The sequence below is a fragment of the Bos indicus genome, chromosome 4, assembly GCF_029378745.1.
Source record: "Bos indicus isolate NIAB-ARS_2022 breed Sahiwal x Tharparkar chromosome 4, NIAB-ARS_B.indTharparkar_mat_pri_1.0, whole genome shotgun sequence".
Taxonomy (NCBI): Eukaryota; Metazoa; Chordata; class Mammalia; order Artiodactyla; family Bovidae; genus Bos; species Bos indicus.
The window spans coordinates 94,444,608-94,470,202 of NC_091763.1; the positions used below are offsets into that span (position 1 = coordinate 94,444,608).

At 48.8% G+C, this 25,595-nt stretch overlaps 1 protein-coding gene across 4 annotated transcripts in view; it reads left to right on the plus strand.

The window, feature by feature from the left end:
• Positions 1-25,337, plus strand: part of LOC109557628 (carboxypeptidase A5) — a 93,268-nt gene extending 67,931 nt beyond the window's left edge. The window contains exons 2-12 of one of the 4 annotated variants that reach the window (XM_019959082.2): positions 3,369-3,558; positions 4,667-4,748; positions 5,735-5,869; positions 16,186-16,284; positions 16,859-16,960; positions 18,172-18,273; positions 18,620-18,730; positions 19,156-19,246; positions 22,483-22,682; positions 22,941-23,025; positions 23,492-23,807. In XM_019959082.2, coding sequence (XP_019814641.1) covers positions 3,443-3,558; positions 4,667-4,748; positions 5,735-5,869; positions 16,186-16,284; positions 16,859-16,960; positions 18,172-18,273; positions 18,620-18,730; positions 19,156-19,246; positions 22,483-22,682; positions 22,941-23,025; positions 23,492-23,679 — 1,311 coding nt within the window. In that variant the 5' untranslated portion in view covers positions 3,369-3,442 and the 3' untranslated portion in view covers positions 23,680-23,807. Of the gene's footprint in view, positions 1-1,424; positions 2,874-3,368; positions 3,559-4,666; positions 4,749-5,734; positions 5,870-16,185; positions 16,285-16,858; positions 16,961-18,171; positions 18,274-18,619; positions 18,731-19,155; positions 19,247-22,482; positions 22,683-22,940; positions 23,026-23,491 lie in introns of those variants that run through there. The other 3 variants (XM_070788168.1, XM_019959081.2, XM_070788170.1) reach the window with 3 other exon arrangements.
• The last annotated feature ends 258 nt before the right edge of the window (positions 25,338-25,595 follow it).

Here is a 25,595-nt window from a genome sequence, read left to right on the forward strand (position 1 = left end):
GTCTTTTGGGCTCAAAAAGAATCAAATAGAACTTCCAAAAAATGAAAAAGAAATACCATATTGTGTTGACTATAAAATAAGATTGTAAGATGCAGCATAATTTTATGGGCCATCAAAAACACTGCCAGTTATCATTCAAGATGCCACTGATTATAAGATGCTCCTGGATTGCAGGGTGTTTAAATCTGAGAGAAAAGTTGTTTCAGAATTGATGAACTATATAAATTGAAAGTTAAAAATCTAGCAGATTGATTAAATTACAGATTAAGCTCAGCTGATGAGAGAATCAGTTAACTGGACTAAAGAAACAATATTCAACGTAAGTAAATTATCCAGATTGGAGCCCAGAGAGACAATGAAATAGAAATATGATAGAAAGACTACATCTTAAAGGATAGAATGAGAGCACAAAACATATACCTAATAAAATTACAGAAGGTAATAGATTGGGTAAAAGCCAATGTTAAAAAATATAATGACTGAAAAATTTATGAGAATAGTGGAAAGATAGCTATCCCCAGGTACAGAAATCCAATCTCAAGCGGGATAAACCAAAAGAAATTTGTACCTAGACACATTATTGTGTATCCGAAGAATACATGAAGATAAAACTGCAGAACATCAAAGACAAAGAGGTCTTCAAAGCAACCAAAGGTAAGATCACATACTAAAGAACAGTAAATAGACTAATTGATTACCTTTTAACTGTGAAAGTGGAAGCTAGAAGACTGGGGGATACTGTTTTCAATGTGTTGAGAGAAAAACAATAATCAACCTAGCATTTATACTCAGTGAGATTCTTTCAAGAATTAAAGCAAATAAAGAATTTTCAAACAAATAAAAACAAAGAGCTTTTTTTTTTTTTTCACTGAAGGAAACATTTAAATATATACTTCAAGTAGGAGGAAAATGACCCTAGATACAAGGTATATTCTTCTAAGAAGGAAGATCAAGAACAGAGTTGAAAGACCTCTACTCATCATGGGAAAAGTTTGCTTACCTCTCATGGGTCTTGCTTTTACTTCTTTTGGGATCTGTGGATTCTTACTCTTATGCCAACCCAGTAAGGCATTAAGAAAAGTTGTATTAAAAATATTTTATCTAGCGTTTTACTAATTTAATTTGGGCAGGATTGGTCAGGTATATGGCAGGAGGTGAAAGTCCTTTTAACAACTTCTTTAGAGTAAGTCTCCCTGCATCTTCAGTCTATATGGAATCTATGTTACCTGTCCTTCTGGCACATTGTACCTTCCCCTTGTAACACATACATCAGCTATATTTTCACATTTATTTGTATGCTCTTTCAGTTGTCTACTTACCCCAATAGAAACCTAAGGGCCAGATCTGTATTACTGTATTTTATTTCCACACCTTAGCAAGTGCTTGGCCCATAGTAGGTATTCAGTAAGCATCTACTGAGTAAATAGTGTCTACTTAATTAGACATTATCTAATGTCTAACTAATGTCTACAAATAAAAATTAATTAATGAGTAATTAATTTTGAGTGAGAAGCGGGTGTTAGGTATTAAACACAGCTGTGTGTGTCTGCTTCAGATCCAGCCATGGAGTCAGTACTTAGGGCTGGTGAATTCCCACAGAACTGTGCCGTCTTATAATACGGCACTCATTAGCCACATGTGGCCATTTAAATTATTTAAATCAACTAAAGCTAATTAAAAACTGAAATTCCTCAGTCATGCTAGCCACTGGTGGTTATCCTATTGGATACTGCAGACGTAGAACATTTCCATTATCACAGAAAGTTCTATTGCATGTGCTGCCGTAGAATTCTCAAGAATTCTTAATTGTGCCTCTGTCTCTCTTTTGCTCTTGCTCTCGATCTATCTCTGTCTCTTTCCCCACCCCGAAAGCAAGTGCAGGGGTTGTCTTATTATTAGTGACTTATAATGATGCTTTTGAACAAGAAGATGCTGGGTACTTTGGGTGACTAGTACCATCCCACTGCTTTTCTTTTAAATTCCTGAGCTATTGTTTACTAGTATATTCTTTTATTCCAAATTTCTACTGACGCTGAATGTTACTTGAGTAGAAAGCCTAATTGCTTTCTTTTCTAGGTCCTTAAACTCTTTGCTAATGTTTCAGTCTGAGAGTTCTCAAAGCCAGGGTTCTAGGAGAGTTTGGCCTGTCTGAACAGCTGAACTGCGAGATAATGGAGTAGGTCCGGCGGGGTGTGGGAGCAGGGCATTCTCTCAATAAAAGAGCTCTCCTCTCTGCACACATGGCCGGTTAATTGGCCATTCTGGGAAAGCATGGATGGGGAGGGGGGCTTCTGAGAATCGCCGGTGACAGTTAAGTGGCCTTTTGTTGACGTCCTCTGCTGAACAACTTTGTTGGATTTAGTCTCTGCCTTTCCTCCACCTCCTGCGGATTTTCTGTTAGATTCATCATTTACCATTCAGGCATCATCTTTCACTTTCTCCTTCTAATATGACTGCTTTGTATGCTGGACTCTGCTTTATTCATACTGTTCCCAGACCATAAAGGGGGCTGTGTGGGGCTTCAGCAGACTGAGAAATTGACTCTGCTCTCTGTTGAGAACTATAATAATGACTGCAGTGACCTTCATGTCTAAGTAGAAAATGCACTACCTATCCTGGCATAATGGTGACCACCTGAACACAGCGAAAAGGGACCCTTCACTGAATTCCTTCTCATAGAATAGACATTTCCTTTGTTCCTCGCTCCATTTTCTTCTCTCCCCTTCTCTCCACTGCAGCTAGAGTCCTGACCTAAGATGCAGCTGTGACTAAGAGCTAATGCTTTGAGATAATAAGACATTCTATTTTGCAGGCTTTGCCAAGCCAATTCACCCAAGTTGTCTCATCTAATATCCCCCAGAAAACCCTGTGAGGTAGGGAGGGGAGATATTATTAACCCTATTTGACTGATGAGTAAATTGAGACTTAGAGAGACTAGGTCAGTTGCCCCGGATCTTTTAGACAGGAAGTGAGTACCCAGCTCTGTGTCTAAACCTGGTGTTGTTTCAATGGCGTCCACACCCTTATGTTCAAGGATCATATGTGTGAGTGGATGGGGAGGGAGAAGGAGCACAAAGACAAGATTAGCAGGAGACTGGAAAGGAGTGATTTCTTTGGGCCTATGGCTTCTCTCAGCCTTTCTCTGGAGATGGAGGATTCCATATTCACGAGAGGCTAGCCCAGTAAACCTCTGGGAAGGAAAACAGCTAAAGGCCTTGACTTCCTCTTTCCCTACCCCTGCCCCCCACACCTTCCCAGGAGAGGACTCACCTAGAAGTGGGGAGGGACGCCCCACCTCTGGAAGGCCTGGCGTGGGAGTCCCAGAGAGAGCCTAACGCACGTCGTCCGCCGGGCCTGCTGGCTTTTAGGTGCTCTGCTGTCCTGAGGCCTGGCCATGCCTGTGTGCGAGGAAAACCCCTGAAGTTCGCCTGGTGGAAGAAGCATGCAGAGTTCCCCTGGAGGAGGCGTGATTCGCAGGTTGTACCCTGTGGGCAGGCGGACACTCCTCGTCTGCAGCTTTATCCTGGCAGCAGCTTTGGGCCAGATGAATTTCACAGGGTGAGTGGCTGCTCCTTAGTGGGAGAGAGGATTGCCAGGAGTTGGGTGACTTGGTGGCCCAGTGGGACCTGATCAGGGCAGAGGGATTCAGGATTTCATTTCCCATCCTGAACCCACTTCTTACTCCTTCACCTCCCAATTTTGCATGTGAGGGCAGGACGCGCAAGTGTCTTATTATTCCTCCCCAAATCTAGAGTTCTTAGTCTGCATGAATCCCAAGAATCCAAGAATCCCCTGAAACCGTGTGTAAAATTTTGTGTATCTACTTTTCTCCAGTGTTCATAACTTTCCTCTGATTCTTAAAAAAGTCATAACCCCCCAAAGACTGTGTTCCTAATGTGTGGGTGTGGTATTGTCCTCCTTTGAGTAAAATTAAGTATGAGTATTACATACCAGGCCCTCTACAGACATGATTTGTCAGCCTTCCAAAGGCCCCGCAAAGTGAGCACTCCATAGTATTTCCATAGTGGAGAAGAGGAAACGCAAGCTTAGAGAGGGGGGTTCATCATCCAGGGTATCAGAGCCGGCCAGGGAGGGAGCCATGGCCATCCTGGCTCAGACCCCAAAGGCTACACTATAGGCTGCTCAGTTGCCCCGGCTCCCACCCCTCCAGGGGGATGGGGAGGGGCTCAGCTTCCCCCTGTGAGGTAGGGTGAGATTCATCTCTTCCATGTCCTCCAGCTCTTGAGAGAAGGCAGTGGGGTTGGGGCAGACATGGCCTGGATCCTTGTATAAAGAGTGCATGGGGCCACTATCGGTACCTCGACTCCCTGTATCTATCCCTTTCTCTCCTTCATTCCTCTTTTTTCTTCCTCCCTTCTCCACCACTTATCCGTCCTGTTTCCCCTGTCTGGGCAGTGGGTTCATCAGCAGAACTGACAGGCTTTATGGAGTCCCCCGGTGGTCTATCTTTGGATCTGGAGAGACCCCTTGGCCTCAGATTAAAGGAGTTTGGAGCTTCCCAGAGCCGCAGGTCCTTCTGCCCAGGGGTCCTCTCGCCTCCCAGCTATCCTGCCAGGTTCTCTTTTCCACTCTGCGTCCTCCAGGCTGCACAGCCTTTGAGGAACCCCTCCGAGAAGCTCCCTCGGTCTCCTCTGTGTCTTTCCAGTGACCAGGTTCTTCGAATCCTGGCTAAAAATGAGAAGCAGCTTTCACTTCTCAGGGATCTGGAGGGCCTGAAGCCCCAGAAGGTGAGGAATCCGCGGGGCTTGGGGCCATGTCCTCTCCTCCCTCACAGCGGCCTGCACCCTCGGCTCCCTGTCCCGTTCCCTCCACCCCAGACCTGGCCCTCTGGGTATGCCTGCCGGAGATGACAGCATAGGGGGAGAATCAAGCGCGGCTTCTCTTCAGGAGAGGCTGGGAACACTGGCCCAGAAGGTGGGGCAGCCCTGCTTGGCTTTCCCCTCTGCCCTGTAACGGAGGGCTGCTCTGAAAACGGCTGGAAGGTCCTAAAGCCACGCGAGAGGTGCATGAGTCTCTGGGTGGGAAGCCATGCCGCACGCACTGGACACATCTGCTTCCCAACTGAAGTGGCTTAGCTTGGCAAACCTGTTTTATTTGGGCTTGTCCCTCAGCCCGAGCCCTGGTTTCTGAGAACGTGTGTCCTCCACAAGTATTCCACTGGGCAAGACATTTTCTTCAATATAGAAGGGTTTGGTCTGAGGGCTGTTGAAACAACCAGATATTTCTGGATGTGCCCCAAAGCCCACCATCCTATTTGTGTGAGTGCCCCTATCAACCAGGACTCAGAACACTTTACAATAATTCTCTCCATTTTACAAAATGAAAATCGGACAGCACAGGGCTCCGGATCGGGCCTCTCCTACCCCTTTGGGGCTTGGGGGCAGTGATGTCTCCCTTTTCTCCCCAGTGTTCTTGACCACGTGAATGTCCCAGATGATACGCTGTCTCACCTTTAGAAAACTATTGTGGGCTCTTTGGATCTGGGTGAAGTTACATGGAGTGAGTGAGGCTGGGAGACAAAGGTGCTTAGTATTAGGGAAGGAAACTCCATGACCTGGGGATTTTGTTTGTCTCCGTCTTTCTGCTCTGCCTTAAGGGTTTCATTTTGGAACCGGGGCCCTTTCAACTGTATAAGAGAAGATCATCGGTTCTGTAGGTGCCTGCAGGATGTTTGGTACACTTGCCTATTGTTTTTTTCTCCTTTGTGACTAAGGTGGACTTCTGGCGCGGCCCAGCCAGGCCCAGCCTCCCTGTGGACATGAGGGTTCCCTTCTCTGAATTGAAAGACATCAAAGCTTACCTGGAGTCTCACGGCCTTGCTTACAACATCATGATAAAGGACATCCAGGTGAGGTCCTGCCCCAACACTGAGGTTGGGGGGTCTCATCTTCACATCCCTTGCAGGTTTGGGCCCGACCTGGAGAAAAAATACCCAAGGTTAAAGTGGATGTTTTCTTTCTGGAGTTTCATCTGCATTTTTGTGAACCTTCCAGGAAAGGAATGAAACCTCACACTAGTCAAAGAAAATTTAAATCTAAGAAAGATCTTTCTAAAAAATTTAAATGTAAGAAAAATCCAAGAAAGAGTTCATAATTCACAGGTCAGGGTAGCTTGTGGAGTCCTCTTCAATGAAAAAAAATTTTTTTAACTTTATATAGTTTTAAAGGTTGCTTTCCACTTAGAGTTATTACAAAACTTATTGGCTGTATTCCTTGTACCCTACATCACAGGGCCTATCTTACACTCACAGTCTATACTCCCCACTCTTCTGCCTCTGTCTTGCCCCTTTGCACCACACCAGCTAACCACCAGTTTATTCTCTAGATCTGTGAGTCTGCTTCTCTTTTGTTATATTCACTAATTTGTTGTGTTTTTAAGAGTTCTCTTATGGAGGAATCTATAGTTCGTGGCAAAGGAGAAGACAGGGAGAAGGGAGACAGGAGGGGGCAGCTCAGCTGTCTCCTGGGCATTGAGGGCAGGGAGGGCTCTTCTGGACGGCTCCCTTTGCGTTTCTGACTGTTCCTTCCTGTCCCTGTGTGTCTCACCCGTTCGATAGCAGGGAATTCCTTCACTCCAGAGAAGCAGGAAGAGGTGAGCGAAGCCGCTCCTGTGAACCCTGCTGTGGTTTCCTTCCTGTCGCCTCCAATGCTGGCTCTCAGTACCAGGCGTCTCTCCTGGGCAGGACTCTCCCAGAAAAACAGCTCTGGGAGAAGTGACTACAGACCTGCCCTTGGTTAGGGCGAAGGGAGACTTCATTCCAGGCACCCCATTCTCTCCCCACCCTCACTCGTTGCTGCATCTTAATGGCATCTTTTCTGAACATCATGAAATTCTGTTTTAATTGATCTGTCTTCCAGAATACCCTCAAGGAGCCTCTTTCCTAAAATGATTCTTTTGGGGCACCACTGGGTTAGACTTCTCTGGCTGCAGCCCTCTGCAAATGCTGCTGTGTACCTGTAGATTTGTATACACACAGGTTCCTGCCCAGCCATGTCATGCTGCCGCTAGTCTCCTCTACGGGCTCTGAGTGTGGGAACACACAGTCCCCGGAGTGCACACACTCTCCGCCTGCCAGGCGATAAACGCATTAGGTGCATTCCTTTTCATGCAAGGACAGGGCTGGGGCACTGTGGTCCATTCAAAGACCTTTCCTCCTCCTCAGGCACATCTGTTTCCTGCTTAACATCTGGGAGTAGGCTCTTTGTCCAATTAAATCCCCCACAAACAAAAATGGGGAAACTCGCATAGACAATAGAGGCTACCACATCAAAAAATTCAGTGCTCAATCCTCATTTCTCACCTGTGCCTGCATTTAAAAGTTTTCATTTCCATGCATCTGCCCTGCCCTGGAGACTCTGCAGTATTTGGCAAACAGATATGAAGAGGTCTCTAAACTCTTTCTGTTGATTCGTGTATCAGGAGTGGCCCCAGAGGCACCTGGGAGTCTCCCTGAATCATTGGCTCCTCTGGGGCTGTCCTCTCCTGTCACCCCCCGCCCTGGATTCCCTTTAAGGATAGGGAAAGGGGAGCTTTTTACTGCCTCTCAGTAGAATGCCCTGGACTCTGGGTGCTAACCCAGTCAGGCAGGATTTTCACCAGCAACTTGCTCTGTCTGCAATGCATCAAGCTCTGATTGTCGTACTTGAGATCACATTTTGGCTTCCAGGAAGCTGGGGCTGGGGGGAGACTGCTGTGTTGAGTTGATTTGTGGTGATGATGGGGGAAGGTGTCCATGAGGAGGGAAACTCAGAGGCGTTAACAGAAGGGAAGGGCTTTGCACCCCTCAGGTTGCTGGCCGGCAGTCTCATGTTTTAGTTATTGATGCACAGGACTGCTAGCTTTCTGTCTTCTGGATCTTCTCACCCCAGTGTTTGGCATAGCGTCTCCTGCACGGGACCCTCAGTAACTGTGTGCTGAATGAATTGCTCAGAGAGACCTGATTAATATATTGGTCTTTGTCTCAAGAGTCCCCTCCCCAAGCCCCTCAAGGTATAGAATCATTTGCCTTATCTGTCTTTATACCCCAGCGTCTACCATAGGGCCTGCCATTTAGGTAGGACTTAGTAAATGGCTGCCCTTGTAGCTCAGCTGAAAAGAATCCTCTTGCAATGCAGGAGACCCCGGTTCGATTCCTGGGTCGGGAAGATCCCTTGAAGAAGGGATAGGCTACCCACTCCAGTTTTCTTGGGCTTCTCTGGTGGCTCAGACAGTAAAGAATCTGCCTGCAATGCGGGAGACCTGGGTCCAATCCCTGGGTTGGGAAGATCCCCTGGAGGAGTGCCTGGCAACCCACTCCAGTATTCTTACCTGGACAATCCCATAGATAGAGGAGCCTGGTGGACTACAGTCCATGGGGTTGCAAAGAGTCGGATATGACTGAGTGACTAAGCACAGCACAGCACTAGTAAATGTTGCCTCACTTAATGGTTGTGAGAAGGAAAGGAAAGAGGGTGTGTTTGCTGGTTAGTACCAGGCTGAGAGAAAGTGTGAAAAACCCTGATCCCAGCTTTCACCTTGGCCAGAGATACTGGAGATTTTTGAGGAAGGGAAGTGCCCCCTACTCCCTCCTGTCTTGTGATCAGAAAGATGCTTGAGATAAACTAGGCGGACTCATTCTTTCCGCCCACAGACACAGAGATGCCAACTGTGTGCTGGGTATTAGGCAAGGTACTGGAAAAACAAAGATAAAGAAATCCAGTCCCTGTATCCAGGGGAGCTGGAGTGCTGTGGGGGTGGGGAAGCGGAGGGGAGTAAATCAGTGATTACAATGGAGTGGATGATGCGCTGATGGAGTGGAGCAGGTTGCTATGGGAGCGAGTACAAGAGGCACTGCATGGTCGCTCTGAGGCTCTGAGAAGGCGGCAATTACGGTGTGGCTGAAGAGCAGGAGAAGGGAGGGCCGGGGAGGGGAAGGGGCCCATGATTGGCAATGAGGCCAGACCAGAGCACAAAGGGCACCCTCCACCAGGTGAAAAGGTTGAGAGAAAATCCCGAAAACCGTGGGGGAGCCTTTGGAGGGCTCTGACATGATCAGATTTGCATTTAAGAAAAATCCTTCTGACAGTGACAATGTTGACAGTGTTGAGTTGGGGACAGGAGCAGGGAGAGACTGACAGGCAGGAGGGTAGTGAGGAAATTGCAGTGGGCCAGGAAAGAAATTATCTGATTTTGAGTGAGCTCTATTTGCATTTAATTTTTCTTCACCTCCTCATTCTTTTTGGCCCTTTGGTTTTTTTCCTTTTTTTTTTTTTCCCTGGGATGAGTCACCATGGAAAGGCTTCACTTGAGCAATCAGCTCTGTGGATTTTAATGGCTTTTTTTCTGATTACAAAATTAATAAATATTCATGGTAGATAATTCGGAAAATAAGGGAAAGCACAAAGGAGAAAACAAAAATCGCCCATGCTCCGAGCACGCTCTAGAGTAAAATACAATTTAGTGTAAATACTGCTTGGCCAATTTTCCCCTCTCTCCTGGATCATTCCCATTAGCATACAAATATAGAGTTATTTCTCTCATCTTAAAAAGGTCCTCTCTTGATCCCTTCCCCCAACCTCCAGCTATCACCCCACTTCTCCTCTTATTCTAAGACCAGAACTCCAGGAAATGTTGACTCTACATGCCATCTTCATCCCTCTTTTTGGGTAAACTGTCCACCGCTACCTTCACCCTCGTTGTCATACACAGCGTCACACACAGCTCCCAGGTTCCCTCAGCAGTCAGCTCTGAGTGTGCATCGTGCTTCCAGCTTGTAGCCTGACCCATCACCCTCTCCTCTCTGGACTTCCAGGACATCGCACTCTCCTGGGTGGTCCCATCTTCCTGGCTGCTTCTCTGCACATTGTTCTCCTGTTTCCCAGCTCTGTCCTTCGACCTCTTCTCTGTCCCCTCATCCAGGATCATGGAATTGAATACCTTCCACCTCCTGAGCACTCCCATGTTGGTAGCTCCAGCCAGCCTCTCATATCCGAATTGAACTGAAGGCTCACATCTCTGACCATCTACTTGGCATTTCTACCTGGGTGTCTAATGGGCATCTCAGACTTCACAGGTACAAACCCAGCTCCCCTGGCCTGCTCCTCCACAGCCTCCCTCAGTGCAGCAAATGGCAATGCTGTCCTCTCGTCCCTCAGACAAGAAACCTGGAGTCATCCTTGACTCTTTTTCTCACATCCCCCAGACAGTTCTTCAGTTCAGTTTAGTCACTCGGTCGTGTCCGACTCTTGGTGACCCCATGGACTGCAGCACACCAGGCTTCCCTGTACATCACCAACTCCCAGAGTTCACTCAAACTCATGTCCATTGAGTCGGTGATGCCATCCAACCATCTCATCCTCTGTTGTCCCCTTCTCCTCTTGCCTTCAATCTTTCCCAGCATCAGGGTCTTTTCCAATGAGTCAGCTCTTCACATCAGGTGGCCAAAGTATTGGAGTTTCAGCTTCAACATCAGTCCTTCCAATGAACATTCAGGACTGATCTTTAGGATGGACTGGTTGGATCTACTTGCAGTCCAAGGGACTCTCAAGGGTCTTCTCCAACACCACAGTTCAAAACCATCAGTTCTTCGGCACTCAGCTTTCTTCACAGTCCAACTCTCACATCCATACATGACCACTGGAAAAACCATAGCCTTGACTAGATGGACCTCTGTTGGCAAGGTAATGTCTCTACTTTTTAATATGCTATCTAGGTTGGTCATAACTTTCCTTCCAAGGAGTAAGCGTCTTTTAATTTCATGGCTGCAGTCACCATCTGTAGTGATTTTGGAGCCCAAAAAAATACAGTCTGTCACTGTTTCCACTGTTTCTCCATCTATTTGCAATCAAGTGATGGGACCTGATGCCATGATCTTTGTTTTCTGAATGCTGAGCTTTAAGCCAACTTTTTCATTCTCTTTCACTTTCATCAAAAAGCTCTTTAGTTCTTCTTCACTTTCTGCCATAAGGGTGGTATCATCTGCATATCTGAAGTTTTTTATATTTCTCCCAGCAATCTTGATTCCAGCTTGTGCTTCATCCAGCACAGTGTTTCTCATGATGTACTCTGCATAGAAGTTAAATAAGCAGGGTGACAATATACAGCCTTGACATAATCCTTTCCCTATTTGGAACCAGTCTGTTGTTCCATGTCCAGTTCTACTGTTGCTTCCTGACCTGCATACAGGTTTCTCAAGAGGCAGGTCAGGTGGTCTGTCCCACAGACAGTCCATTAGCAAATCCTGTCAGTTCTCCCTTCTGATAGTGAGATGTAGAGAGATGTATCTTGCAAATTCTATGCTAGCACCATGGGTCAATACCCCATCAGCCCTCACCTGGATTATTTTAGTAGTTTCCTAACTGTTCTCCATGATTGCACCCTTGCCTCCTTATTGCCTACTCTCAACACAGCAGTCAGTATGCAAGTCCTGTTTTATCAGTCCTCTGCTTAAAACCCTCTGTGTCTCCCCACCTCATTCACAGTAAAAGCCAAAGTCCTTAAAACTGCTATAAGGCTCTACATGATCCATGTGCTGCCCTGCACTGCTGACTCTTGCTTACTCTGCTCCAGGCACCATCACCTTCTTGACAGTCCTCCAGCTTGCCTGAGCTACCCTTGCCTCAATGCCTTTGGCTAGGATCATACCTCAGGGCCTTTGCACTGCTGGCCCTATATTACTGGAATGCTGATTCTGCAAATATCAGCATGTGGCTCACTGCTTTTAAAACTTGACTCACATGTCAACTTTTCACCTTATGTTAAGTTGTGCCCTTCTCCCACATTCCCCCAGTTCCCTCCCTCACTTTTCTTCTTGGCACCTACGGCCTTCTAATATCCTCTGTGGTTCACTTCTTTGTCTGGTTTATCGTCTGTCTCCTCTACCAGATTGTAGGGCTGCATGAGGGCAGGCAGTTTCGTTTTGTTGACTGCTGTGTCTTTAGTGCCCAGTGTGTGCATCACAGACATTACTCTGCTGAATGTGTGTGCATGCTAAGTCGCTTCAGTCATGTCTGACTCTTGATGACCTCATGGACTGTAGCCCACCTCTGTCCATGGGATTCTCCAGGCAAGAGTACTGGAGTGGGTTGCCATGCCCTCCTCCAGGGGATCTTCCCAACCCAGGGATCAAACCCGAGTCTCTTATCTCTCCTGCACTGGCAGCTGGATTCTTTACCACTAGTACCACCTGGGAAGCCCAGTCTGCTGAACAGAAGAGATTAAAATGTGGGAATTGTGTTGGCTGGGGTCTGGGTGGGTGGCAGCTCTAAAGAGGAGAGGAGGACAGGAATAGGTGAGGAAAGGAAGGAATCATGGGCAAGCTCCTGAGGGAGAGGCAGAGGCTGGCTGCCTGGGGGTGAGGGTTGAGGAGGGTCCAGGGGGTGGGGAGACAGGGACAGAAGGGCCAGCCCCTCTGTTGGTCCTGCGGAGGGCAGGGGCAGGGTCACCCAAGTGACCACTGATGCTCCACTTACTGTCCAAGTCCGGCAGACACCAGGTTTCTGGAGGAACCCAGGTTTCCTGGTCATGCCCTGTAATGACTATTCCACCACGGAGTCCTGGAGTCACCTCGAGAGTTACTGTTATCCTATTGTCCCTCGTCATCATAGCTGGCATTTACTGTGTGCTAGGCAATGTTCTAAGCAGTTTACATGTATTCACCCTTCTAATCCTCACAAGAACACTTCAAGTATGTGTGAAAGTACATGATAACATGACCTCCATTTTATGAAAGCTCAGAAAAATTTGTAATTTGGAGACCAAGGCACAGAGAACTTAGTCATTTGCCCATCAGTGACAACAAAGGATTTAACCTGAGATAGCCTGACTCCAGGCCCTGGACTCTTTACTCTTATGCCGTCTGCCTCCTTAGTGGGTGTCACTGTTGTTCATATGGTGTTTTAACTTTGCCTTTAGGATAGTGAAGCCCCAGTTCAGTCTTGACTTCCGAAGGGTTCATTCTTACAACCCCAGATCTGTACCCTCCCAGCCCCACATCCCAGCATAGGCATGGACTGTGGTTGCTACCAGCCATGCAGCTACCACTGCAGATGTTAGGCCTGCAGAGGAGGTCAGGGGTGGGTAAGGAGAAGTGACTGCCTTCTTCACAGAGCTGTGTTAGAGCCGTCTCCTGTCCCCCACCCACCGCTTCCGGGAGCTGCTTCCATTTCACGTCTGCGGTTGGAGAGAGCTGTGAATGCAGATTCCTTTCAGGTGTCATCTTCACCTTTGGGGCCCTCAGTCTGCCCCCCCCCCCATCTTGGAGGTGCACTTCTTAATGTCCCCATCCTTCCTTACAACTGTCATAAATTAATTTACACTAAGGTACTACTTTTTCTGTCAGGTTATGGCTTCCAGGAGGCAAATGGCTTGCTTCTGAGTCTGTTTTTTTCTCCAAGAAGCCTGACAGGGCTGTGGTGAGACGAGACTGCATTCTTAGATCTCCTGTCCCCTTCCTTCCCTTCCCTCAGCCCTGTGAAGGGAGCAAACATCTGTGTATTTTTCAGGCCAGGACAGATTCATGTTCCTGGAATCCAGGGCCCAGCTGTGAGGGCTGAGCATTTCCAATTTGTAAGCGGGTGTCACATCCATTCACAAGGCTGTGAGGGTGTTTGGAAAGTTATTTGCAGTTGGGTGCCGACTTCCCATTTGCCTCCAAGCTGTTGTGTAGAACAAAGGACAACCTTGTGTGAACTCTCTTCCTGTGGGTGTCCCTGGGCTGTGTAGGAAGAACTGGGTCCTCCAGTCCTGTCTTCTCTCTCCTCCATCTTCACCCACCATCTCCACCCCTAGGATGTTAGTCCTTTAACTTCATGGTGGTGGGACCAGCATGGGACAGAACCGGCCTTGACTCCAGGTACGTCGGCCCGACCTACTCTTTCTGCTGCTCACTGCAGCTGGTTGTGCCTGGCCCATGGTGCCAGGCACACGTCGGTCATGGGGGCTGCTGAGATTTCCGTCGATTTTCTGGGAAGAAGACAAATTTCCTTTGTTAGGACTTCCCGGGATGGTGCTTGTGCCAGTGAAGATTGGGGCTCCCCCAGCCATCTCTCTGCAAACCAGCAATCCCTGCTTTGCCCAAGTGGGAACGTCCCCAGCCCAGCCAGTTTAGCTAGAAAACATCACAATTATAAATGCCACATGTGTAGTTGGTGCTCAAAAAGAAATAAGCCCCCAAGCTTTGATTTCCACTCCCATTTTTAAATTTGTGCTTTGAGGATTGTGAGTAAGTTGACAGGGGGAGTGGGGTGAGAGTGTCACCCGGCAGTGACCTCGGCCTCAGCAGTGGGGGATGGAGAGGGGCTGTCTTCTAGCCCTGGGACTGGAGACTCCATGAATGGCTGCTCCTTCATTTTTAGACATTGGGGAATTTTTGCCTTTGTTTTAGTATTTATTCATTTAGAAGATTTTACTTATTGAAGTAATATGAGCACGCTGTGAAAAATGTAAAAATAGAGAAAAGGAAAAATTGCTTAAAATCACAAGCTTTCTATCCTAACAATAATGTTAGCATTTGGGTAAATTTTTTTGGCATTTTACTGTCTTGTTTTCCTATGCTTAGGGTATTGCCTTTTCATTATTTTAAAGCACTTTTAAATTATAAGAATAGTATGATGGACTTCTGACCTGTTGTTAGTATTTTATACATGTGCTTTCTCTTTCTCCCTCTATGTATACACATACACACACATACACACACACACAGATACATAGATGTATGTGTGTGTGTGTGTGTGTGTGTGATTCTTATTTGCCTTTAATTTTGCTAGCCAGCTGGCCTTAAGGGACATAGTGCTAGAAACTAGGATATCTGGATTTTTATCTCATCTCTGTCCCTTGTTAGCTTTGCTGTTAAGTCTGTTTATCTCTCTAATTTGATTTATCTCTAAAACATGAATAGTTAATTCTTGCCCTGTCATCAGGTCATAAGATTAACTGGAATGATGAGTATTAAGATGCTTGGTAAACTAAAAGGCCCTGGCCTGAAGCAAGGCATCATCAGGATTTACTTGTGACCCAGAGGTGCACGGACTTTCCCAGTGACTCAGTGGTAAAGAATCTGCCTGCCATTGCAGGAGACACAGGTTCAATCCCTGGATGTAGAAGTTCCCCTGGAGAAGAAAATGGCAACCCACTCCACTGTTCTTGCCCGGGAAATCCTGTGGACCCAGAAGCATGGTGGGCTTCAGTCCACGGGGTCGCAAAGAGTCAGACATGACTGAGTGACTACGCAACAACCACAGAGGGGCAAATCGGGGTGACTTTGGGTTGAGGGCCTTGGCTTTCCCTTTTGTTGCAAAGAGGCCCAGACCCCTCCCATGCTGTAGTCATCGCTGAGTCCTGGGGTGTCTTCATCCCTGGGTGACAATGTAAGGGTATGAATTTAGGATGAAGGGCACCTGCCCATTTCACTGACTTCAAAAGTGGGGAAAATGCCCCGGGATGATGTGGGAGGTCAATTCAACTCAGGCACTATACTGCCCTCTTTGAGGGAAGTACCACAGAAGGGCTGAGAGCCAGCTCCCAATTGCCACTCAAGTAAGGATGCTGCTTTGGCTCATCTGTACTTGTGTTTAAGAGGCAGTTAAAGTGGTGAGTGAAAGACTATTGGCACATTAGGTAAAGTGGTTTGGACAGGCTTTTCAAATGGCTTGGATGTCAACTGTCAGGGCTACTTCCTGGAGTAGAGTGCATGATGTGGGCCAGGTGAGCCCTCTGCTTTCCCAGGGGTCAGTGTCCATAGTTCAGCTTGGGCTTTTGCTCAACAGAGTGTTCACAGAGGGCAAAAGCAATGTTGGCAGCCACCCATGAGCATCTTTTCCAAAGCCCTTTGGTATTTGTTATTACATTTTATCCTATTGAAATGGGCAAGGCAAGTCCCGATTTTCAAGCTGAGGAAACCAAGGTTAAGGTTCCACAGCAAGTTAGTGGCAGTGGCAGACTTAGGACCACATTCTCCAGACTCCTTGACCCATCCATGCTCATTTGGGAGAAGGCAGGGTGAATGCCAGCTTGCCAAGCAGAAGAATCACCCCGCAACCTGGCATCTCCTGTTGCACAGCTCACACTCATGGCGGCTCATTCTGCTGTGTCGACGCTGTCTTTGTGCAGCCAGCTGAGGCAGGGCCCGGAAGTGGCATGCCTGGCCCAGCCTCGCCTTCCCTTCCAGTATGTGCTTCTGCCTCCCAGGTGCTGCTGGACGAGGAGAGAGAAGCCATGGCGAAGTCCCGCCGGTTGGAGCGAAGCACCAGTAGCTTCAGTTACTCCTCTTACCACACCCTGGAGGAGGTGGGTCTGCCCCATCAAGCTCTAGACTCTGCTGTCCTCTTGGACCCTCGGGTTGTCCAGACTCAGGGCTCTGGGGCTATAGGAGACTGTGAGCCGATGCCTAGAAAGTGTAGAGCAGACACTGGGAGAAAGTTATTGATGTCTGAGATAAATAATCCTGCCTTCAAGAACCTTAGAATCTAAAAGGGGCAGGATGACTAAAAACAACACTGCAAGGACTATGAGATCTGTAAGTGGATTGAAGGGGTCAATAAAATGGAAGTAAGAGAAACTTCCACCAGAGAGAGCCTTGCAGGCTAACCCTAGGGGACTGAGTAGGCTCAGCACGTGCTGCTCTTCCAGGCAAAGGCATAGCACTGCACGGAGGTGAAAAGTCTGGGAATCCAGGCTGACCACAGCTCCTGCCTTAGACCCGAGGGTAGTCTTTGATTTTTGCAGTTCTTTTAGATCCTCAAGGGAGGTGGGAAAGCATTAAAGAAGGTGGTAGGATCAGGGAATGAGAATATTCAGAGAGACCCTGGGGTTTGCTCCCTCCCTGCTTAACTGCCCATCTGAGAAACTTCATTCCTTCCAGATCTATACCTGGATTGACACCTTTGTAACTGAGCATTCAGATGTTGTCTCAAAACTTCAGATTGGCCACAGCTTTGAAAATCGGTCCATCCTTGTTCTGAAGGTAAAAGCTGGGAGTGTTGACTACCAGACTGTACAGTGAGTGCCTCAGGCATAAGACTGAGCTCGTGTGGGGTTGTGGCTGGGTGGGAGTCAGCCAGTCCGTTTGGGGAGAGGGATGTGTACACTCCTGTCCTGAGGTGATGCACAAGCTTTGGATGGTGGTGTTCAGGGACCCACCCCTTGTAGGTGTGGACAGTCGGCAGTGAAGTGAACCAGGCAGGTCCTGGGTCAGGAATCTGGTGGGAGGTTTGTTAAGGAAATGGAACTGCAGAATGGCAGTCATCACCTTGAACTGGGGATGTGAGTGTGAGTGAATCAGCATTCTTCCTGTTAACTCAGCTGCTTCATCTGGTCAATGGGAAGAGAGGTACACAGAGGCCTCATTTACAAATGACTGAGGCCCTCTGGCTTAGGCAGCCCCATGGATAGGCCTGAGTCTATGAGGAGACCTTCTAGCCCTTCACAGAGCCCACTGGAAACAGGGTTCCAGTAAGCTTGGCGGCAGCAGTGCCCTTGGCCATGAAGGCGGCAGGAGCGGTGGAAGTGTGAAGCATACTGGAAAACAGTTCTTTGTATGTGCCCTGAAGGGCACTCGAGAGTGTGGAGCATGCAAGTCATTTGGCACGCAGCTCTCAGGGAAGGCAGACTCTGCTGTCCTCACAAGTGCCCTGGGGGACTCTTCTGAAGGGTCATTTGGCCTCGGCTAACGTGGGACTTGACTTCACCTGTGCCTGCTTTGATTTCTCATAAGAGCTGCCTGTGTTCTCTCTTTAATGTTGTCTAAGCTCTTGCTACTCAGGGTGGTCCCTGGACCCACAGGAGCAGCATTTCTGAGAGTTTGTTAGAAATTACCAACCTCACCTTCCAGATCTACTACATCAGAATCTGAATTTTAGTAACATCCCTGGAGGATTCACGTGCCCTTGAAAGTTTGAGAAGCACTAGTCTAAAACACTTGCAGACCTGGGCAATTCTGTGCTTCTGACTAGATCACTTTGCCCTGCAAGAGCATCACTGTGTTGCCAAGGTCCCCACATGTGTGCACTTTCCATGGGCTCCTACACATGTACCTGCACATATGACCCCCCTCTCAGGAACAGGGAGCCACCCCAGGCACTGAAGATAAATCTGGGGCCTCCTTCTAGGCAGTCTGGGGACAGCCCTGTAGCTGTTGTGGTTCAAACTTGTGTGGGGCCTGGTGCTTTTCCCCAGTTCAGCACTGGAGGTTCTCGGCGCCCGGCCATCTGGATTGATTCTGGAATCCATTCCCGGGAGTGGATCACCCATGCCACTAGCGTCTGGATTGCCAAGAAGGTCAGCATGGACCATGGGGGCTGGGATGAGGTGGAGGGTTGAAGCTGCTCAACTATTTAAGGGCACCTCCAGTTGAAAACTTACTTGGTTCATCTGACTTGGGGTGCTTTCTGCACACCTGCCCTGTGGAACAGCCACCACGTGCTCTGGCCATTTGCAGCCCAGAGCCCCCACCTTCTAGTTGTTGAAAATCCAAGCCTTCGGTTCTGCACAAGGATGAACCTGATGACCTGATGCCATCCCTGCCTGTAGCCAGTGGCTGTATGGATATCCTGCTCTGCTCTGGAGGGGAGCCCGCCAGGGCCTCCTGTCCCTCAGTCTGTACCCACTCAACCCTTTCTTGCAGATTGTCAGTGAATACAGCAAAGACCGCATCGTAACAGATGTACTGAATGCCATGGACATCTTCCTGGAGATTGTCTCTAATCCCGATGGGTTTGCTTATACCCACAGTATGGTGAGACCACCTAAGAGGGAGGGGCTTAGGGATCAGGGTCAGCTCTGGGGGGAATGGAAGAAAGAAAGGTCACAGTGGCTTTGGGATGCTCTGCTGAGGTTCCCTGGGGACAGACCCTTTGGTGGCTCCTTGCAGAGTCTCCGTGAGGCAGGTGGGCTGCTCAGGTGCTGTGGCTGCAAATGTTGTCCTCCAACTGCCCAGGGAAGTCCACTGTTATTTGGCTGTGCTCAAGCCTCTCGCCATACCCCAGCTTTAACCACAAAGCATTTAATCTGCAGCCATGGCTCAGTATGCCAGCCCCATCCTGCCCTAGAGATTGCTTCCTTTCGTCCCTCCCTGTCCCACCAGACCCGCTTCCTAGGATGTCAGAGGCTCCCACCCAGAAAGGGCTCAGTGAATGAGTCGCCTGCCTTGCACTTTTTCAGAACCGCTTGTGGCGGAAGAACAAGTCCACCAGACCAGGAATCTTCTGCATTGGTGTGGATCTTAACAGAAACTGGAAGTCAGGCTTTGGAGGTACCTCAGTCTGCTGCACCCCAGGGGCAGGGCTGGAGAGAACTTGGTCCTTGGCACATCTCCCACACAGATTATGTTGACGCATAACCGGGGAGGCAGAGCACTTAGCTAATGCGAGTGAGTCATGGCAGGGACAGGCGGGCACATGCCTAGGATTGGCTGTGATATATGGGGAGAGGTTGCATATGTCTGTTAAATGTATACATATGCTAAGCCTTCGTGGGAAACAGCTCCTTGAATGGGGACTAACTGCAAGGATCAGATCCTAAATATGGCAGAGAAAGGCTTAAGGAGGTTCAAAGTAGTCTTGCTTGTTGTTCAAAACCCAGGATTTATGGTGCCCCCTGAATATCTCTAGCCCTTCCTTGAAGGGAGCATGCCACAAGAAAAGGTCTCAAAACTCATTCCCTGAGAACTGTGACCCGAATTTTGCCCTCTGGGGAGGCCGGGACAAAGGTTTAAATATAGAATAAGCTAGTTTCTTATCATCAACACTGACTTAAGCCTGGCTTTTATTTTCCGTCCAATTACTTTATGACCCTGGGCTGTTGTGTATCCACAGGGCCCTGTGACCCTAGGGAGGAGTGGGCAGCTTCCTCCTGAGTTCCCTTGGTGTTCTTCCTTATCATCTCTCTTGCCGTGCCAGGGGCATAAGGACCACACGGGGAAACTGAAACAGAGACCAGTATGTGAACCCTGCGAACGCAGCAGCTTGATGGGTGGGACGCTGGGTCTAAGCAGGACAGTCTCCAAAGCAGAGGGTTGAATAGGCATAGCCCTTGGCCTCCAGATGTGGCTGCCACACTATACCAGGAGTCAGAGTTTAGCTCCACAGGAGACAGTGCTATTGAAAAACAGATCTGCAGACCTGTTTGTTGGCTAACCCAACAAGGCAGAACATTCTAGATCCAGATGCCCATTGTTTCAAAAATCTGGCTTCTTTGAATCCGTTCTGTGAAAATAAGGATAGCTCTGAAGTCTACAGAGCAAAACCAGTCAGCCCACAGTGTAGGGGTCGCCTGAGAATCTGGGTTGTACTTGTAACTGCGTGTGTAAGGAAACACAGCTGTGTAAAATTAGGCATTTCCATCTCCAAATAACCAGACATTTGTCCCAAGAAAGCATCCACGTGGGCCCCTTAGAACTGGCTGAAGTGAGTGCCTATCTACCCTGAGACAGACTGGCTACAAGAAAGACAAATTACCTCTTAAAGAAAATATCTTTTGTGGGTTTCACCACAGGGGGGAAAAAATCAGTATATACACAATGTGGAAAAAAAAGTGGGAAAAAAAAAAAGCCCAGAGGGGACAAAAAGCTCCCATAATCCCACTGCCCAAAGATTACTGCTTTTAATAATTTACCATGTCCTTCCAGCCAGTTCCCCTTCCTACAAATTACATTTTTGAGAAGGAAAAATAAATAGCTAATGAACCCATTAGCAGGTACTTGTGAAACAGGCAGGCTCGGAGGACTTTGTGAACGTCAGAGAGAGGCAGGCAGCTAATTCCCATTTGGTCAGGGGAAGATTAGTTTATTCTGCTTAGCTCAAACCAGAACTAATGGCCTGAAGTGTTTCTCCATATTTGGGCAAAGCCACCTGGTCGTTGGCAGGGGAACCGCTCTCTGTGCGTGGGCTGCAAACGCAGACAAAGCTCGCAGCCTCCCCCGCTCCGCTCATCTGTTGCTGCTTGTCATTCATCAAGTGCAGCAGGTGCAGGAGCTCCCAGCAGACACAACAAACAGGGCCGCTGTTGCTGGGCCAGCTCCAGCCCACCAGGCTGCTCCTACCCCTTTGCTCCCTGCAGGCACACCCCCTTCCAACCAGGGTCAGTTCTCACCCCCTGCGAGGTCGTGCAGACCAAGAGGGGATGCGCTTCCAGGAGACAGAATTGCCTCTGGGCCTGCCTGTGGCCAGAAATAGCGAGTATCTGGTTAGTGACTCAGGCAGGAAGATTTTGTTTATGACTTTATTATTGCCTTAATTTGATTTCTCATAATGAGTAATCTGTAGATCATCCTTCCCACCTATACCGCCCTCACCTGTACCCTTGGGGAGGACCTGTTTGCTGCAGTCCTAGAACAGCATCTGAACCAGTCCATGGGCAGCCACCTAGGTCTGCAGCCAACTCACTGCCCTGCGGGTCAGGGGCATGCTCTGGCATCCTCAGGAGGCTTCAGAAGTTGGGCAGCCCCTGGCTTCTGACCGGGCTTCTGTGCAGTCATTTCAGGGAGGAGAAGTGAGAGCAGGGCCTGGGATGCTCCTTTCATGTGTTCCTAACCCCCAAATCTTGACCAGCCCAGCCTAGCCCTCCACCAACTGGCCACTGGGGAAGAGAGGAAAACAAGAGAGGAAGAAAAGAGATGGGGAGCAAAGAATCTAGTAGGAGATGGGAACAAATTAAAGTAGAGGAACAGTTACTCTTTGCCCTCCTTCCAACTTAGGTCCCCATTCAGAAGAATTTTCAAGGGTTTTTTGCATCTGTGCTTCCCAGAGCAGTCTTAGGCAACTATGGTGATCTGTTCTCTCTTTCCCCAGCTCCAAGTCCATGCTGTCCTTGGGTTGGCACAGCTTGTGCAGACACTATATCTGAGCACTCAACTGACCCAAGCCTTCCCCATGGAAATGGAGGGTCGGGAGAGAAGGGTCAGCTCACAGGGGTCACTGCTCATAGGGGAAGCCAGGCTGGAGACCTAGTGGCGACTGCTGAGGCAGGCCTGACTTTCTAATGGAACCACAGTCAGGACTTAACCAAAGGACAAGCTAAGGGAGCACTCTGCAGGGCCACAGAGTTGCTGAGTTGTGGTGTGGCAACACTTCTCTGATGTATTAGACCAGGGTATGCAGCAGTAACAAGCATCCCTCCAAGTCTCAGCGGCCTAACACAGTAAAAACTTTTATTTTTCACGTACGTAAAGTCCACTGTGGGTAGGTAACCCTCCTTGACAGCTGTCTTCCATTGGTGACAGAGAGATCCAGGACACGTCTCCGTTTAGAGGGTTTTGTTGTTGTTGGTTTAACCACACAGAAGAGAGTATCAAGAGGTCATACTTGCTCTTAGCCTCAAACTAGAGGTGACCTATCATTACTGCTCACATTCTTGTTGGTCAAAAGTAGCCACATGACCTCAACCAAACTGCAAAGAAGGCTAGGATTAGAGAGGAATACAGAATATTTGTGAGAGTCTTTCCGACGCCTGGGAATTTGAACCCTGTGGGTGCCTTTATTCTACTTCCAGGAAACGGTTCTAACAACAACCCCTGCTCAGAGACTTACCATGGGCCCTCCCCTCAGTCAGAGCCAGAAGTGGCTGCCGTCGTGGACTTTATCATGTCCCATGGGAACGTCAAGGCTCTGATCTCCATCCACAGCTACTCTCAGATGCTCATGTACCCCTATGGCCACTCTCTGGAGCCTGTTTCAAACCAGGAGGAGTTGGTGAGATTGGCTGCTTAGGGCTTGGGGGAGGCATCCCACAGACTCTCAGCTGGCCCTTTGGTAGGGAGCAGGGTGGGGGTGAGAGGCTTGTTCTCACATGTGATCAAGTTCGCAGCTGGAGATGCTGTGCTTCCTTCCCGCAAGAGCCATCTACACATTCAGCTTCCAAGACTCCTAAGTCCCTGGTTCACAGCAGCTGGTGAGGGTGTGGGGGAGTGGGGACCCACTGCCTCTCACTCTCTGGATTGAATCTTGCAGTACCATCTTGCCAAGGATGCAGTGCAGGCCCTGTATGAGGTTCATGGGATCGAGTACATTTATGGCAGCATCAGTACCACCCTCTGTGAGTGAGCCGTCCCCTGGCTGCTGCTGCTGCAGGCGCCACATCCACCTGGGCTCAGGCAGGTGCAGGCTCTGCTGGCTGGCAGGCCTGGTTGGCCACAGGGCTGTGCCACAGATCCAGCGGGGCTGGGCCAGAGTTGATTTCCACATCTGAGTACGAGGGTGAATGGTGGTACCTAGACCCAGCACCCACTTCTCTGAAGCGTTAATTAGTGCACAGCTCCTGACGGCTGGCTCACTGCGATGCCCCGTAGGCGTAAATATCCCAAGTCTGGTGGCCTCCAGGAGCTTTCATTTTGCTAGAGCAGAGCATGCACTGGGTGAGCAGGGTGTGGCCCGGGTTGAAGCCCGGGCCAGGAAGCTTGGTGTGGTCTGGGATGGGTGGGGGTTTGGTCTCCAAGGCACACTGTCTTTGCAGGAAGCCTCTGTACCTTGTGACCACACCCTGTTCTTCCTTTTGTCCCCAGATGTGGCCAGCGGGATCACAGTTGACTGGGCCTATGACAGTGGCATCAAGTACTCCTTCAGCTTCGAGCTCCGGGACACGGGGCGCTACGGCTTCCTGCTGCCAGCCACGCAGATCATCCCCACGGCCCAGGAGACATGGATGGCCATTCGGACCATCATGGAGCACACACTGCATCATCCCTACTGACAGAACTGCTGAGGGGAGAGCCAGAGGAGTGGTTTTCTTTTCCGAGGCCTGGGCTCCTCCTGAAACCCAAGTTATGGATCCCTTCCCCATCCCTGCCCTGACTCCTTAGGAAATAAAAACAAATTTGAAGAGGCTTGGTAGCTTCTGGTGCTGGCTGACACCCCTTTGGGTTCAGGAAGGTACAGGGGCCTTGAAAATGCCTCTTGGCCTTCTAGGTACCCAGGAGAAAGGCAAGACTAGCAGGCATTCCCTTTTCTCCTCTTATAATGGTCTCGGGGCCCCAAACAGATAACACACTCTTGGAGCTACTAATATCCACACCATCCCTTTGGCACTTAAATGTTAAGAGGACCCTGGAAGGGGCAGTGTTTGATCTGAAGGAGTGGATCTCCAGGGACGGCGTTTCTGGCACCCTGAGTGAGAGGTGGGTACAGACAGGTGACCTCCTCTTCCTGCCACATTTCCCATCCTGGGTAGGGAGGAGTTGCCCATTTTGGAGTGACCTGTTCAGAGTCCCCCGTTTCGTCACCCGGATAACAAAACTGAACAAGTCACTGGTTTGTGACCTACTCTTCCTGGGCACCCTCAGATGCTCCCTTGGTCTTGGGAGCAGAGTTTCAGCCAGTCAGAGCCAGTATAGCAAAGCGCTGTACATCCAGAGAGAGAGAGATCCTCTTGTTCCTCACCACAGTCGTCATGCACTAAGAAGTTAGTCCAGGCAAGGCCATTTACTAAGAAAGCACTTTATCTCAAGGAGAGACTCTAAGACACAGATGAGCTGCCTTCTACCATCCTCAGGCTGCTTTGTCCCTTTTGCGTTACCCCATCACTAGGGAGCAGGGATAGTGGGTCTGTTTGCCCTGCCTTCAGGGGCAAGCAGGTACCACCAAGAAGAGGAGGTCAACTAGAGAGCTGAGTGGGGTTGTGTAAGTCTGAGGCAGAAAGCAAGACCTTCATTGACAAGGGCCAGACTTTTGTTGTTGTTGCTAAAGGATTGTGGGGACCAGAGAATGGATACATGTATGTGTATGGCTGAGTCACTTTGCTGTGCCACTGAGACTTTCACAACTCCAATATAAAATAAAAAGTGGAAAAAAACCCCAGAATTGTGGGTACCCATGAGTCAGCCCCTGCAGGACACAAAGAATGCAGGGTTTTACAGACAGGGAAGAAAAGGGGGTATGGTGGGAATAAGAGCAAGTTCTGCTTCCCACCCAACCTGTAGAAGAAGACAGAAGCTGGACCAGTTAGTGGAAAGAGAGCATCAATGGTGATCAAAGCTCTAGGTACGGGCCATGTCCAATATGGCGCCTGAGCCAAAGATTAACAGTGGCTGATAGGGGGTCTGGACAGGTGGTTAGAGGCAGCCATATGGCTGGGTACACATCAGTAATGCAGCTGTTGAGAGCTTTGAGCAAAGAAATGAGAAGGTTGGCATGTGAGAAGGCCTAAGGTAGAGGCAAGAAGGCTGAGCTGATGGGCCATGCAGCCAGTGGCCATGATGGCATGGTGGGCATGCCTGTGTCCAGGGCCAGCTATATCTAGATCATCTCCAGGAAAAAGGCCAGCGACAGAGGAGGAAAGAGTCCTGACTCGGGCTAGAGTTCCCCTAAAGAGACTTGAGTTTTTGTGTGTTTTTTTTTTTCAAAGCTGGAAGCGGCCTAGAATTTCCAGGCTGAATTTTTCTGCTATTAACAGAAACCCGAGGCTGTGGGCTAAGTTAATATAAGCTATAGATAAATAAAGCAAGTCATACTTTTGCACACTGGAGTCTGTGATTATAACTTTTATGCCCTTTGCACAAATATTTTTATTTCAGCCTTGAGGGGAGGATATTCCTGGTGTATAGACTCATTAATAAGCTCAGATAAGGAGAGCGTGATTTGGAGAGGTTTTAAAGGTCATAAAAGGCCACA